This window comes from Coturnix japonica, chromosome 37 (assembly GCF_054131305.1).
Source record: "Coturnix japonica strain WE chromosome 37, WE-NBRP24, whole genome shotgun sequence".
In the NCBI taxonomy this organism is placed as follows: Eukaryota; Metazoa; Chordata; class Aves; order Galliformes; family Phasianidae; genus Coturnix; species Coturnix japonica.
Genome location: NC_140699.1, coordinates 1140809 through 1154959, shown reverse-complemented (window position 1 = coordinate 1154959; position 14151 = coordinate 1140809). Strand labels below are relative to the sequence as shown.

Sequence of the window (14151 nt, the reverse complement as noted above, 5' to 3'; positions counted from 1 at the left end):
TTAATGCAACAGCCCAGAAAGGGAATGCAGTACATGGAGTGCTAACGCACAGATATAGAGTCTGCTGGCATATTTTTTCTTGTCTAAAAGCAGCCATAAGGAAGAGGAGCTCTTCAAAGCTCAAAGCCCAAGAGGACATAGCAGTTGCAATGCTCCACTACGAAATGAGAAATGCATGCAGGACGTTTCAGCCCTATTGTGAACCTATTTCCTAAGAGAAGGTCAACTCAGAGAGGCACGGAGGGTATTCAAAAGGCAAAAGCTTTTGACCCACAGGAGCTGTTGCTATGCCTGATATGGCTCTGAACAAAGACAACTGTTAAATCCAGGTATTATACACATATAGAGCACTTATACTTGAGTGCATAAAATAGCCACTAGGGCAATTACCATTTAAAACCATAAAGGCAATGTTATAACAGAAGTCTAGTGTTGAACATCCTCTAAATATTATGGTTAAGGTTTTAAGCCTGATACCTACTCCACTACAAAATGAACGTGAAAACTGCAGCACCAGACTATAATCCGACGTAGGTTTAATCAAGACTGAAATTTGTCACTACAGACCTACATTTAATTTAACAAATACATAGGTGAAACATCTGTGAATCTACCACGGCAAGTTTCAACTTGATGTTATGCGCCCCATGTTTAACACAGGCCAAAAAGACAAAGCTCTGATGATGGAAAGCCTCAAATCAGGAACAAACAGCTCCAGATTTGTATGGCTTTGTACTGCTGCCACAGCACCCATATATGTCATTTATGTATACAAATCCACTCATACACACTGCTGAGCTATTACCAAATCTTGAAAGGAATTTCCCAGCTGCACAAAAATGAACTACCACTTGGGCTAGCAAATGAATTTGTATGTGCAGCAATAACATCTGATTGATGTCACTGTCACATTCTCTTTAGTTTCAGAGAATTTGATAACCCCATCAGATACTGCTGCTGTGAGGAGAATCCCTATTTGTTAATCCAAATGGCATCTGTTACTGGAAAAAAGTAGAGACATCATTCCTCAAAGATGCAGTTCATATACTGTTCTTCATATATTCCCAGCTAGACATGATTTCAAGTACTCTGAAGATTAAAGAGGAGCTGTTTTGTGTTTCAATTAAGAAACAATTTGAATCAAACAATCAGCTTGCCTGCTCCTAAGGAATTATATTCTCGGTACATATATTTATGCCTACACAAATTACCTTTTGTGCATTCTCCTGAGTGTGTGTGGCATGTAGCTGTGTGTTGAGCTGCCCAGTGGGTGCTGGCAGACACCATACCTCTGTACTCATATTTGGGAGGAAGACGTACCAGCAACTGCCCCTAAGAAGTGTATTTATTGATGCTTGTACGCAAGTATGTCATGATGACCCATCGCTTCAGTTTTTCCTTCTGATCTCTTCCCCTCCCCTGCAAATCTCTGCTGAAGGCATAACAGTCCTTGAAGTATAGTTTTAAAGCAGATAAATGATTTCATTTAGGACTCGCCATAGATCCCTTTTTGTACCCAAGCTATCAAGACCAGACACTATCCTCTTCAATTCTGCTAAAAGAGCAGAATGATACAAGTACAAGAACAGAGGTAAAAGTTGAATATGACAAGATTCATGTTATAGTCAGACATCAATTATATTACAAAAGAATTTTCATTTGTGTCTCTAACAGCTCTAGAAATAAACAAAAGGAAGGCACATATGATTTAAAAGTTACATCCGATTTTTAAAAGCCTGCTTTAAAAGTTCTGATTCCTATAACATATGTAAGAGCATTGAAAGTGGAAGAAGCACATGACTCTAAATAAGTACACAAAGGTTTAATGCAATACAGGGTAGGCAGTGTAACTGCCACTAGTGAAGTTGCAAGAGCAATTGACCTTATAGGACAATGATATTTTAAGTGTCTATAAACTGGTAGTAAAGATGTTTCAACATTAAGTGCCCATATAAGACTTCAATAATGTTTGCGGGGTTTTTTTTGAGTACTTCATGTTTTACTACACTGCATTTCTGGTAATAACAGAGCAAGTAAAACACAGCTTAAGATTTATAGCTTAAGATGGTCAAGAAATAAAGTCAAAGTTTTCTTTAAACGTAAATAATTTCTGCTCTCAAAAAATAACCTTAAATATCCATTGTTCACTATGCTCTCAATAAAGCAGTCTTTAATGAGACACTAAAATTTGTTTGTGGAGACTTGTTTTGTAACAGCACTGAGGACAAATCTATTCTAGCGTCATGTACAACCGTAACAGTGTTCCCTTTAACTTATCATCTTACACTACATTTTTAAATTAGAAAGACCAGATTATCTTTAACTAGCTAGTCAGCTGCAGCTGATGCGCTGAGGACCCCACAACTTCAGGTTTCTCACTCATATTGTGAGAATGGCTCTTCCTTACAGTTTCAAGCACCCAGGACTGACGAATGAAAACCTAACATGATGCACTCTGCCACAGCTACTGAATGAAATCTTGAGTGTGCAAAGCATCTGACCCAAAGCCCAGATGTAGACATGAGAGGCATGCAAAGCGTTTCCATTCAGAAATGAGCATAACAAAGCAACTTTGATTTCCCATGAATCTGACGTCCAGGATGATCAGAAGGGTGAGCGAGCACAGTGATTTTCAACCTGAGATCCATCATCCAGAGACACTGAGCCTGTTGGCCCAAGCCCCATCATCAACTAATGCAATGTGGGACTCTTAGAGATGCCATGAATTCTGCAGGTTTCATTAAATGCCAGCAACTGACCAAAACATTCATAGGACTGCTCGTAAGTGTGGAATTTTGAAAGGCACAAGTTTCCCAGCCAATCAGACTAGTTTTCATATCTCCTGAGCATTATGTACCAGCATTTCCTATTTCCCTCTGATATTTTTATAATAGAAATTTATTACAAGAATTTAAATTAGCATCAACAAGATTAGTTAAGAGGTTTGTGACTTTACTAGTTTCTAGAGCATCCCCCTCATGTGATTTGACACGTGGCTGAAATTGGTTAAATTAAGTCAATGAAAAAGGGCTTGCATTACATATTTTGTTCAATTGCATCTATGCAGATTCACAAATTCTTCTTGCTTATAAAATGAAAGAGTCTGAAGTTAAATTGGATTTTATGTCATTTCCTTTAGGTTCTGCCCATACGTTAGTACAGTGAGGTTACAAGAGTGTTCATGAAGAGCAAAACTGCTTTCCAGTTATGATTCTATGAGACTGGGCTCTTCCTACCTCCTCTCTTCACAGCAACAATGTGAAATTTAATTTAATCTATTTCAGAACTGCAAAGACAAGTACTTTTTTAGCAAAGCATAAGAGGGTTATCACTTTGAAGAACCACATTAGGCACTATAGTTCAGTCTTACACAAGAGATTAATTGACATGTGCTGTAGATTAATCAGAATAAGGCTTTTCATTATGAGTGGCCAAACATAACCAAATCACTTTGGAAGCAAATTACTGACTTGCCTAGAAATATATATGCAACAATTGCAAGTTTATTATTGCTGCTTGAGCAAATGAAACAGCCTTTCAAAAACATTTACCTTGATTCTACATGAACCTCCTCTCACCTGCAGAATGCCTACATTAAAACTAAAACTAATCAAAAGCTACTCCACACTCAACAGAGTACTAAGTTGTCAAGCACAACTGGCATTCTCCTCTCAACAGCAGTGCTTGAGTCAAATTTCTGGCTGAAAAGGCTGCATCCTTTCATATACATCCAGTTGATAAACTATGTTCTACAAAGAGAAGTTTAATGAACAGGAAGAAAAGAAATGGAAATAGGAAAAAGAAACCACAGTTCTCCTTTTGTAGTATAGCCTTGTAACAAATAGTGCAGCGAAGAATATAGAAATTCTGATCTTTTGTCACCTGTCAAGGAATCCAAAGGAGGCAATACATGTTGTTGACACTGTGAAACCCAAACTTTTTCGTCTGACTCTCACACCCACTTTGCCCATTTTCCATTTGTTTTTAAATAAGGTCTGGAAAAAGCCCATAGAGCTACCACAGACTAAGAGCACAATTTAGGGCTGTAACACAACTGAAAGCACAACTACAACAGCAGAGGAGCAAGATCACAGGCTGCAACAAGTGAGGATTTGCTCAAACACAGCAGACACAGAAATAAAGAAAAGTAGCTACTTACTTTGAGAAGGCCTCAGGTATACAGGAATCTCCAACAAGATATCCTCACCTTCACCAACCCTCAAATGAGGTGTTGGAAAGGGTAGATCTTGGCTCCAGCCCTTCCAATCACTCAGACACATTACATGCACTTAAGCTCCCCTGGGTAGGCCCTGCCTTCCCACCAGGAGCTCCGTCACTGGTGCAGGCTGTGACTCAGCAGTTCTGCTTCAAGAGTATCTATGGGGAATGAAATAGAGAGAAACTTACCAACCACTGCACCGTGAAATTCCACAACATGAAGAGTATTTTCCTGAGTGCCACACCACAAAAGAAAAACCTTCATACACGTGTCCCATTTTTTCATAGGCTATTACTTTTGTTACATGCTTCACCCACCAGAAGGCAAGTTCTAGTTCAAATTCATTTTGATTCAAGTTAATTAGCATCCTTTTCATGGAAAATTATTCTGTGTAACTGCTGACATGTCAGTGCATCACATACTTGTTGATCTTTGTTTGGAAGCGGAGAAAATACATTTTTATGGCATTTCAAAAGAAAAGTACATCCACGTGGAAAAAAAAAAATCACACACTTGACTATAAAACACAAAAGAACTTCACGTGTACCAAAGCAGCAGCATCTGTACACTCAGCCCAGAAAATAATGTTTCTTTCCTGTGTAAAGTGCAAGTTTCTAGCACAAATTTACTTGGTGCAATTTTGTTCTGGAAAAAAAAAAAAAATTGTTAAAAACTGTTTGGATACACAGTGAAATCAGATGCAGTACATCTTTATTTTTAATGGAATAATAATTGTACCCAAATTTCATATTCAGCCTTTGAAACATTTACCAGGGAAAAAAAAAAAAACAAAGGTGTGCTGTGAAGGTTTTTTCAGCATGACTCATATTGCTGTCATAAGAGTAAAAAAGTTTGAATTGATTTTGGTTGTATTGTTTCTTTATCTATAGCAATTGTCTGTCCTCTACTATCTATCTGGCCACCTACTACTTGTGTCAAACGAAGAGATCATCTAGCAAGTGACCCCTGACTTTGATTAGGACACTGATTGCACTATTACCTGATTGCATATTTGTATTCCTTGTAAAAGAGTCTGAACTACAAGAAGAAAGTATCTAAGCTCAATTTTGAATGAAATATTTTTGTTTTGTTTTGCAATAGATTCACCTCTCCTAGCACCTATATCACACCATCTTCTAGAAGTAAACAAGTGTAAGCCTTAAGTGAGATCTGATTTTGTCACTTATCATCTAGACACAAATGGACACAGAGCAGTCTTGTAAATAAACTTACAGATAAACAGGTAAAGGGCAAAGACCAAAGATTTCAAAACAAGGTTTATATGAATAACGTGTCCTCTCTATGAACTCTGTTTGACAGTGGATTGTGCACATATGGGTTTTCCAGGGCATAGGACAGGATATGTCAGTCAGAATAAGGTCATGAGCCCAAATGCTGACAACTACATTGCATGTGGAACACAGAGCTCAAATGCCAAGACTGGGACTCACCTTCTGGCATAAACCACCCACGAATCCCAGAGCCAGCAACTACCAGCAACTCATGAGAAATGAAGCTTGCCAGCACGGGTACAACCTGGAAAACAAATCAAGGACTGATTGGCCAGAAATTTATTCCCACGTAAGGAGTATGTTATTTGATTTCCATGCCATTGTTCTTCTTTTCAGAGGAGAAGCTGAGTTATTCAAGCTCAGTTTCTCTTTGTACTTATTCAGTTCATTAGTTAATGAAGGCTTCCTTATATTAGTTAAATTCAGCCACCATTCATCTACCTGTTCCAGAGTTCACAACAGATGCCCTCTGGCACTTCACAAAGACCAGAATTTGCCTCAAAACAGGAATAATATATCTTATGAAAATGGAGATGCTATTGTTCATATGCTTTACCCCTGACCTATTTCCTCTGCACTCACAGGGCTGACCTGTTCTCTATAATTTTATACTGACTAAAGCAGTAAAAGGCTGAAGTTTATTGTAATATTCCATCAGTCTTTGTTTAGCCAGAAAGGAGGAAACTGCATTCAATCTGTTTGGGTTCTTACTGAATAGTGAAGAGCTCTGTACTCATCCAAAAGCTGCAGGTTCCTCTTCCTCACTAGCAAACACTGATAGTCAGTTCCCTTCCTCAGGTCTTTTAATCCCTATTCTGCTACTACACACACCAGCTTCATTTATACCCCTACAGGTCACCTTCAGCTCTTCTCTTTCAGTCTTAATTAAAGCAAGTGGGTGCTGCCTACCTGTAAATCTTTCCCAGACTCAAAGCTGCTTCTTCTTCTCTTATTTTAGAGATGCTGATGCACACATTTTCATACTCCCAAACTGACTATCCTTGCTGGCAATCCTAACTCATTGTTTAACAGTTTGTACGGAGCAAACTCTGAATAACGCAGATGTGTCAATTATGTGGGGTGGCCACAAACTGCTTGCTGACATTCTTGGCAGTGCCAACACACTGCCTGCCTCTTAGCTAACTTAAGTGCTGCTGATTGTTAAAAACTCCACACTGACACCATGAAATGTGGGAAAAGGTACAGAGCTGTGGACACCCCCTCACTGTGGGAGCAAAGGGGAGCCCTGCTGCTGGAGTCTTACTGATATTCAATCCCCACAAAAAAACAGAGCTTATTCCTACTCAGAATGTAACTGATCCAAGGCTTTGCAAACTTCCTACTTAAAGATTAGAGACTGCCTGACTCTAACATGGGCCATCCCAACCGTCTCATTGAATAATGGTGCTGATTATGGATCAAAGTCTGGTAACTCAGCTTTTCCATCAGCAAACCCACAGAGGGCTGCTTTCAGTCACCTTTCTGACCAGGGTGTAGGATTGCGCACCAGAAAGTAACCACGTCACTCACTTTCCGTGCTTGAATGTGAACTTCAGGATTCTGCCTTAAATATCCCCAGCTTAGGTATAACCCACTGCTCATTTGTTTTGAGAGCTTCTCTCCTGATTTGCTCAACACAGCAGACATAGTTATTTCCTAATTGCAGACAAGCTCCAGATGTAGGTCAGGGAGTATTTAGCTAGAGGAGGCTAATAAAACAAGTCCCCAAGTGATGGGCTTGTCTTTGTTTCCCTGACATTGCTTACTTTTGAACATCAGAGACTACGAGACTGTTTTGGTACAGGAAGTATGTTATGGCTGATGTAGCATAACAAATACTAGCTCTACATCCTTCTATTTAGGCTTCAATAATGTCAGAGGGCAGAAGTGACAATCAATGTATTTTGCATTCAGCAGAGATGACAGGCAGCTAAGAGCAATGGACAGACACAACATGGCAGAACAGAAGGTACTCGCCTGGAATAAATATCGTCTTTGCTCCAGGCCTTCAAGAAATAACATTGCCGGTTTAGATTAATTCGTAATGCACAATGTATGATTGCAGACCTTGCTTTTGTACACAGACCTGGCCTTAAACATTGTTTGAACTGGTGCTGTCAGTCCTTTCTTGATCATTAAATTTATTTCCTAAAACTTAAGAAGCGTAAATGAAAGGCAGCTTCTGAAAAACAGTATTCAACATTTTTATGGAAAGTAGGTTTCTGGCTCTGCTCTTACTAATGCACCCTTCAATCATAAATAATAAAACTGGTGAGTTCTATCTCTTTTTCAGAAAAGTTAGACGGAACTATCACCCAGTGTATACAAAATAGGGCTTCAAAGACACCCGCTCTGCAACATAATAGAAGAAATGGTACTGAATGATGGATGGGAATCAGTTAAACTGATTTCTGGGACACGTTGTGCATTAATAAATCAGAGGCTGTGTGTTCACTGAAAGAAGCGTAGGAGGCACATTAAGAACTTTTACGGGAGTAAAGAAAAAAAAATGTTAACACTGTATTTCAAAGGAACCTACAGGAGGATTAGTACTAAAATCTTTTTATGAGCACTAATTCTGAGCACTTACATGAAGATCAAGAAAATAGTCAGCTCCACAGGAAATCCTGGAAGTTAATTTTTTTAGAAGACACTGCCACATTTCACTGCATTTAATGACAACCACGCGCTATTTCTGAAGCGCTCTTGCCCAGCTCACAGCAAAGGTATTAGTTCCAACACTGATTGCTAATTCTAACACTACAAAAACACCTTCCTGCTTAGCAAGAACACAGCTTCAGAAACCAAGAGAAAAGCACTGAAACTAGAATCAAATATACACCATCATGGATCCCAAGAAGTGCCCGCTGCAATACTATATTGTGAGCAGAGAGAGAAGCCTACAAGTCCTCGTGACTTGAGTCTGCAGACAACCTCAGTGCTATCTTATCTTCACCTTCCAAGTGGCTGGCTGAACTACATTTAAAAAGGAGGAAGAAAAAAAAAGAAATAAAACTCCTCCCAACCTGAACCAAAGATTGACTCCTTGCAGCTCCCAGGGACACAGAACTTGTGTAGGCAGAGAAATTTCACCGGAAAAAGGAAAAAAAACAGATATTTTGTCTTATTCATTTACAGAACGACCCTGCTGCTAATAGCACATTGAGGGTGCTGTTAGAGGCTACAGAGCAAAATGATTAAGACAACCATAGAACAGCTATATGCTAGGGAAACAACATTTCAGTTAATAAGACAAGATGGTGCAGAAGTCTGTGAACACAGAACCACTCTTCTGTCAATAAACTCTTACCCTGTTTTCCTACTTTATTCAATTACAGACTCTTAGAATAGATGTACCACCATATAGTGGGCTTATATACCATTCAGTTAAGGTAACCTAACCATAAATACTTCCATGATTTCAGTAAATTGGAAAAAAAAACACGGTAAGTGAATACAAGATATGTCCTTCATTTACTGTCATTGTAATATAGTCGAGCTACAACACAATCTTCATTTAGGCAGCTCTAGGTACTAGTCCACTTTCAGCAATGGACATGTTATAGCACAAAGAAACACGGGTTTCTTGAAAGCACTCCTGCATCAAAAGCTTAGCATTGTTATGGTGTGTGCATTTTAATGGAGTGGATTGTGTTGTGTATTCATCCTACAGCTCATAGGAGACACATTTTCTAGAAAGCTAGAGGTTAGACAGCATTCTTAAGATGAAGAGCAGGCTGTTATGAGAAAACATAAAAACATGATTTGAGACAACTAAACTAGAAATTTAGAAATATATTGTAAGGCTTATAAATAATTGAAAAGAGAATGTTCCAAAGTTTTGATGTGTCATAAAAGCTTAGTTTAGAAGGTGATGAAATTATTTCAATTAAACAGAACAAATGTCAGCCGTGAATGCCTAAGCATTTTAATGTATTCATCCTGTAAAAGTACGGTGCATGCTGAGGCACGGAGGTGGTAGGGGCTCGCACAAAGGCAAGTTATTTGTGAATATAATTTGGACTGTACAAGAAATACGTTCCCAGACTGAGGAAGAGTTTCTCAATACAAAATCTGTAAAAGCTCCAGTGTTGCAGTAGAAACACTGACTTCAGAATGACAATATACAAAGATGAGGATGCAAATGGTCCAAAGCTACCGAAACAGTTTGGTCATAGCAACAGAAAAAAAAACTTCTTTAACTTGATCCTAATGCATATAAAACAGTTTTGGAACAGACTGATTCCATCGTCTTAAATGGTAGCACTCCCCACCCTGTAAAGGATACAATATTTCGTCTAACATAGGAGAAATATCTAAGTACCTAGTCAGTCCAAAGACAACATTCCCCTCAAGCAAAAACATGAACAAGGCAAATAAGCTACGCACAAACAAATACAGTGGGTAAACCTGGTACTCAGATTATTTCCCTTTAAGAAAAAGTGACCAGAGAAAGAAAATAATCAGAAGGCAACAAGCTTTAAAGTAAACAAAAACAACCTGCTGCTTGGGCACTTCAGAAACTATCAACTGTAGGACCCCAAAAGCACTTCAGAATAGAGCTGGTTTTGATACCATTTCTTCTTCTTTGAGCCTGATTCCCTCAACCAACCATATCATTGAACTTGATACCAGATTTATCATATTTGCTAAATAGTGAGCATACATTACATACAGGTGAGTAAACAACCTGTGATGGTGCCCAATACTCCAACCTGTGGAATCCAGAGATCCCAAGCTACAGACTGTGTCATATTCAGTATTCAGTATGCTGATGTACAATGTGCATTGTTAGTTATGATACATTTTCAATTTGGCTGCATCTAACAGCAGCACCATGGACTCAGCTGATGTTATATTACCTGTAGATGAAGGTCTTAGGAAGGTGGCTTTGTCACATTGTAGAGTGAGAACCAAAATCAGTACTTCAGGAAAGGTCTCTTTCGGGCAACTTCGTATTCTTACACATCTTCCTGTAGGAGAGCAAATAAATGGATAATACTTGTAGCTGCTCACAGCAGTTCCTAAACACCTAAGAACAAATGGATTTGAGTTATGACAATCATATCAAACCGACAAACATACAGAAAAATATAATACAATCTCGAAGCACTAAAGAAGAGTGTTTATTACTGGTATTTAGCTTCTCCCAGTATCTTCCAGTCATTCTATCCAGCCAAAAACCAAAGCTTCCAGATCATACAAATAAAACCTGATTCCTTTGCTCCACAGTAATAATAATGTACTGGACTATATTTCATAGAACTTATTTGTGTCCTGCGAAACAGACTTTTCCATGACTGCCTGTTGTTAATAACCTCTCATGGGCTCACGGGAAACCTCAGTTTATGGCACAACGGGAGAAATGTCTCCAAATAATAGTTTCATTTTAAACTTCTTTGGCAATCCAGCCAGGTGCACCAACCTCACTAAGGAACAGGGATAGAGTTCCATCTAAGAGACTGTCAGATGAGTGGTAACTCACAAAGCCAAGGAAAATGGGTATCTGGTAGGTAAAATCAGGCCTGTTGGAGACTTCAGATGGGACAACTGGAAATATCAAAGGCTTGCTGAAGTGCAAGACTGAGCACAGCAAACTGAGAACAGACTACAGTAATAGCACTTAGGGAATGGTGGAAGCTGTTACACAATCATTACAAACAGAAAGAAGGCAAAACACTGCAGGTATTCAGCAATTTGTAAGAAACAGCAGCCTCTGACAGGGTGTGAGCTATGTAGACAAAGAATGATTATGGATCTTCAGGCTACAAATGAAATTCATTCCTAGGATTCAAGTGGAGAGCAAGCCAAACTTTTGTGAAGAAAACTAGGAGGAGGTCTCTTCATCACACAGAGAGAGGAACAAATTGTGATACTTTAAAAAAAAAAAAAAAAAGTCATGAGAAGCATAGAAAAGGGGGGAAAAAATCTTTCAATAATAATAGATGAGTCCAGAATAATCAAATGAAACACTTGGAAAATTTAGATATATGCAGCCATAAGCATAAAGCATAAGCATAAAACTACTTAAATCTGCTTTTAATTTCTATTGTAATTTTTATCTGCCCAAAATGGCTATTAGAGTTTGCTGAACAGCACAGTCATTGATATGTTGATACATGATTACACAAGGCACAATGTCACATTTGGCAATCCAAATCCTAATTAATGAACAATCCTTGAAATAATACTAACTCGAATGATCAAAATTTAAAGTGATGAGCTTGCAGAAGGAAGCAGCATCCCATGATTTCTTTTCCACTGAACCATGAGATCTACAGGAACAAAATAGAAAATGAAAAATAAGGTTTTATGCAATCAAATTAAAGACAAAAGCAGAGAAGAAGAAAAACAATAACAGTTTCTTTATCATCCCGAGCACTGGTAGTAAGAGTAACTTATTCCTCATAGCCTGGAATGTCATGGCTGAAGCTGGAATTGAGAAATCAAAAAGTCACAATCAGCATCTGGTTGATGGCCAGAAGGATGCTCAACATGTATTCCGGTATTAAAGACAATCTACAAGCAGATAATAACGTTGCAGCTTGCCTTGCCTAATGGTGTCCAGTGAATCCATATTTCACATCCCAGCCACACTTCTTGCACAGCCATCCTTTACATGAGGATTTCATACATTACAGAGGTAGTTAATCCGATACCAGCAGAAAGCACTTCCAGGCCTCCCATACATGCAGCAACCTATAGTAGCAGTAGCTGCATTCAACTTATAAAACTAAAACCAAGAGCCTCCTATTTCTAGGAATATATTATATGGCGAGGTACAGAGTAAATGAACAATAACTTGTATCTTTTCCTATGTATCATGGATTTAAGTTTTAACGAGAGCAGAAAAAAAAAAAACAACACTTTTATAGAGGATTTTACTAAGATGAGTGACACTGTTCTAATTACATTGAATAATCTTGAACCAAAGAATTTTTTCCACTTCATGCCTTTAATGGATTTAAAGAAAATAAAAAATAAAAAAGAAAGAAAAAAAGAAACCCACAAATTACCTTAAGAACTGAATAGTTCTGACGATTAACAATATTTAACCAGAAAAATACTTCAAAGACATTAAGCATCTTTCCAAAATCCCATTCACCCAGCCAACAGGAACAAGCAGGTTGGTTCTGCAGAACAACTAGCAAGGATATGGCCTGCCTCACTGATTTCCACAGCAAAGCTGACTTATCCCAAGGAAGACAGTGAAATGGCATCTGAACTCCTTACAGAAATGTGAAGGAGAACTCTACGGGTGATTTTAAGGAACTCATCTGAGTTCAGACTCCTTCCACAGCATCCTGCTGAAGACCAAGGAGATTTTTTTGCCTAAGGCCCTGAAGCCAGCTGCTGTGACAGCCTGTGCAATGGGGCAAAGACATATCTGATTGCTCTGGATCTGGATCTTCAGGATGTTAGGTCTCACAAAAACTGCTCAGTTGCCTTTTTCAAGGGGCAGGAAAACCCATAGGAATGATACCAAAGCTTTGGTCAGTTACCTTGACATTTCCTATAATACAAGCCAGGTTAAAAAAAAAAATAACAGGAAAAAAAAAAAAATTAACAGAAATCTAATATTTGCCTTGTTTCTAATGTTGAAGGACAAATGAACAAAAATAGAAGTGTGGTTTTCTCTTTAATCTTCTCATTTGAGGACCAGACCTAAGAGGTTTCTCACTCTATTCTGCAGTTTTAGACGAGACAACCCTGTGATGAAGGCTCTGCTCTTTGAAGAATCCTTCAGACCTCACATTCTCAGAGGAGAATACAGACAGAGGGACACATTTGCTACAAAATCCTCCCCCTTCTGCATGGCACTCCAGCTACTTTCAGATCTTGGTCCTTTTCTCAACCTTTGGGAATACCCTATTTAGCTTCAATAAGGATGCAGTTTGGGTAGTATTTCCTCACTACCATCTTCTCCCCTCCTCTACTGAGTGCCCCAATTTCACTGAACATGCTTGAAGTATAGATGTCTCTGTGAGAAAGTTATTAAAAAAAAAACAAACCAAATCACATTATATCCACAGTCAGGTCACAGACTGAAGAGGTAAGATCTGGACTAGAAGCACTGCTGACTTCCTAAATCAGTTTCACAAACCACACCAAGCATTCCACTGCTCTGCGCCAGCCACCCAAAAGATAAACTGAGGAGGGAAAAGAGAAATAAAGATAAGGCATGATCACCACGAAGAGGAGAACTGTACACTCAGACACAGAGCGCCTCTACAGTGACACAGGTTCATGCAGATAAATGCATTTCCTCAGCACTTCAATAGAGATCAATAGCAATCCCTTGAGATAAACACCGCAAACAATATGCCACCACGGGAATAAATCAGAAGATTAGAAGCAGAAAGGATTATTTATGTAAAAGAGCTGCATTGCGTTTATTCCTTGGTTTGTGCAGCAGGTTTCTGAACGTCTCTGAGGAATTCTAAACTGTTCACTTAAGGACTGCTCATTACTTATAGCACTGAAAGGCAGCCACCCCAGGCCCGCTCTCTAGCCTCCACTAGCAATAGAGCCAGCATTGTTATCGTACATTGTGCTTTCCTTGAAGATGTGGCCATGGTTTTCAGATTATACAAAGAAAAGTCTCAGTCCTTCATTGCATAAGGAGAAACATGAATGCAC

The 14151-nt window shown here is 38.8% G+C and overlaps 1 protein-coding gene across 2 annotated transcripts in view; it reads right to left on the bottom strand.

Annotated features, from left to right (window-relative positions):
* LOC146754857 (receptor-type tyrosine-protein phosphatase T-like) overlaps window positions 1-10476 on the bottom strand; it is a 433855-nt gene extending 423379 nt beyond the window's left edge. The window contains exons 1-3 of one of the 2 annotated variants that reach the window (XM_085526619.1): window positions 10374-10476; window positions 5671-5755; window positions 4160-4377 (exon numbers count right to left, since the gene is read on the bottom strand). In XM_085526619.1, the coding sequence (XP_085382745.1) occupies window positions 4160-4280 (121 nt within the window). In that variant the 5' untranslated portion in view covers window positions 4281-4377; window positions 5671-5755; window positions 10374-10476. Of the gene's footprint in view, window positions 1-4159; window positions 4378-5670; window positions 5756-10373 lie in introns of those variants that run through there. The other variant, XM_085526620.1, reaches the window with a different exon arrangement.
* Window positions 10477-14151: the final 3675 nt, after the last annotated feature.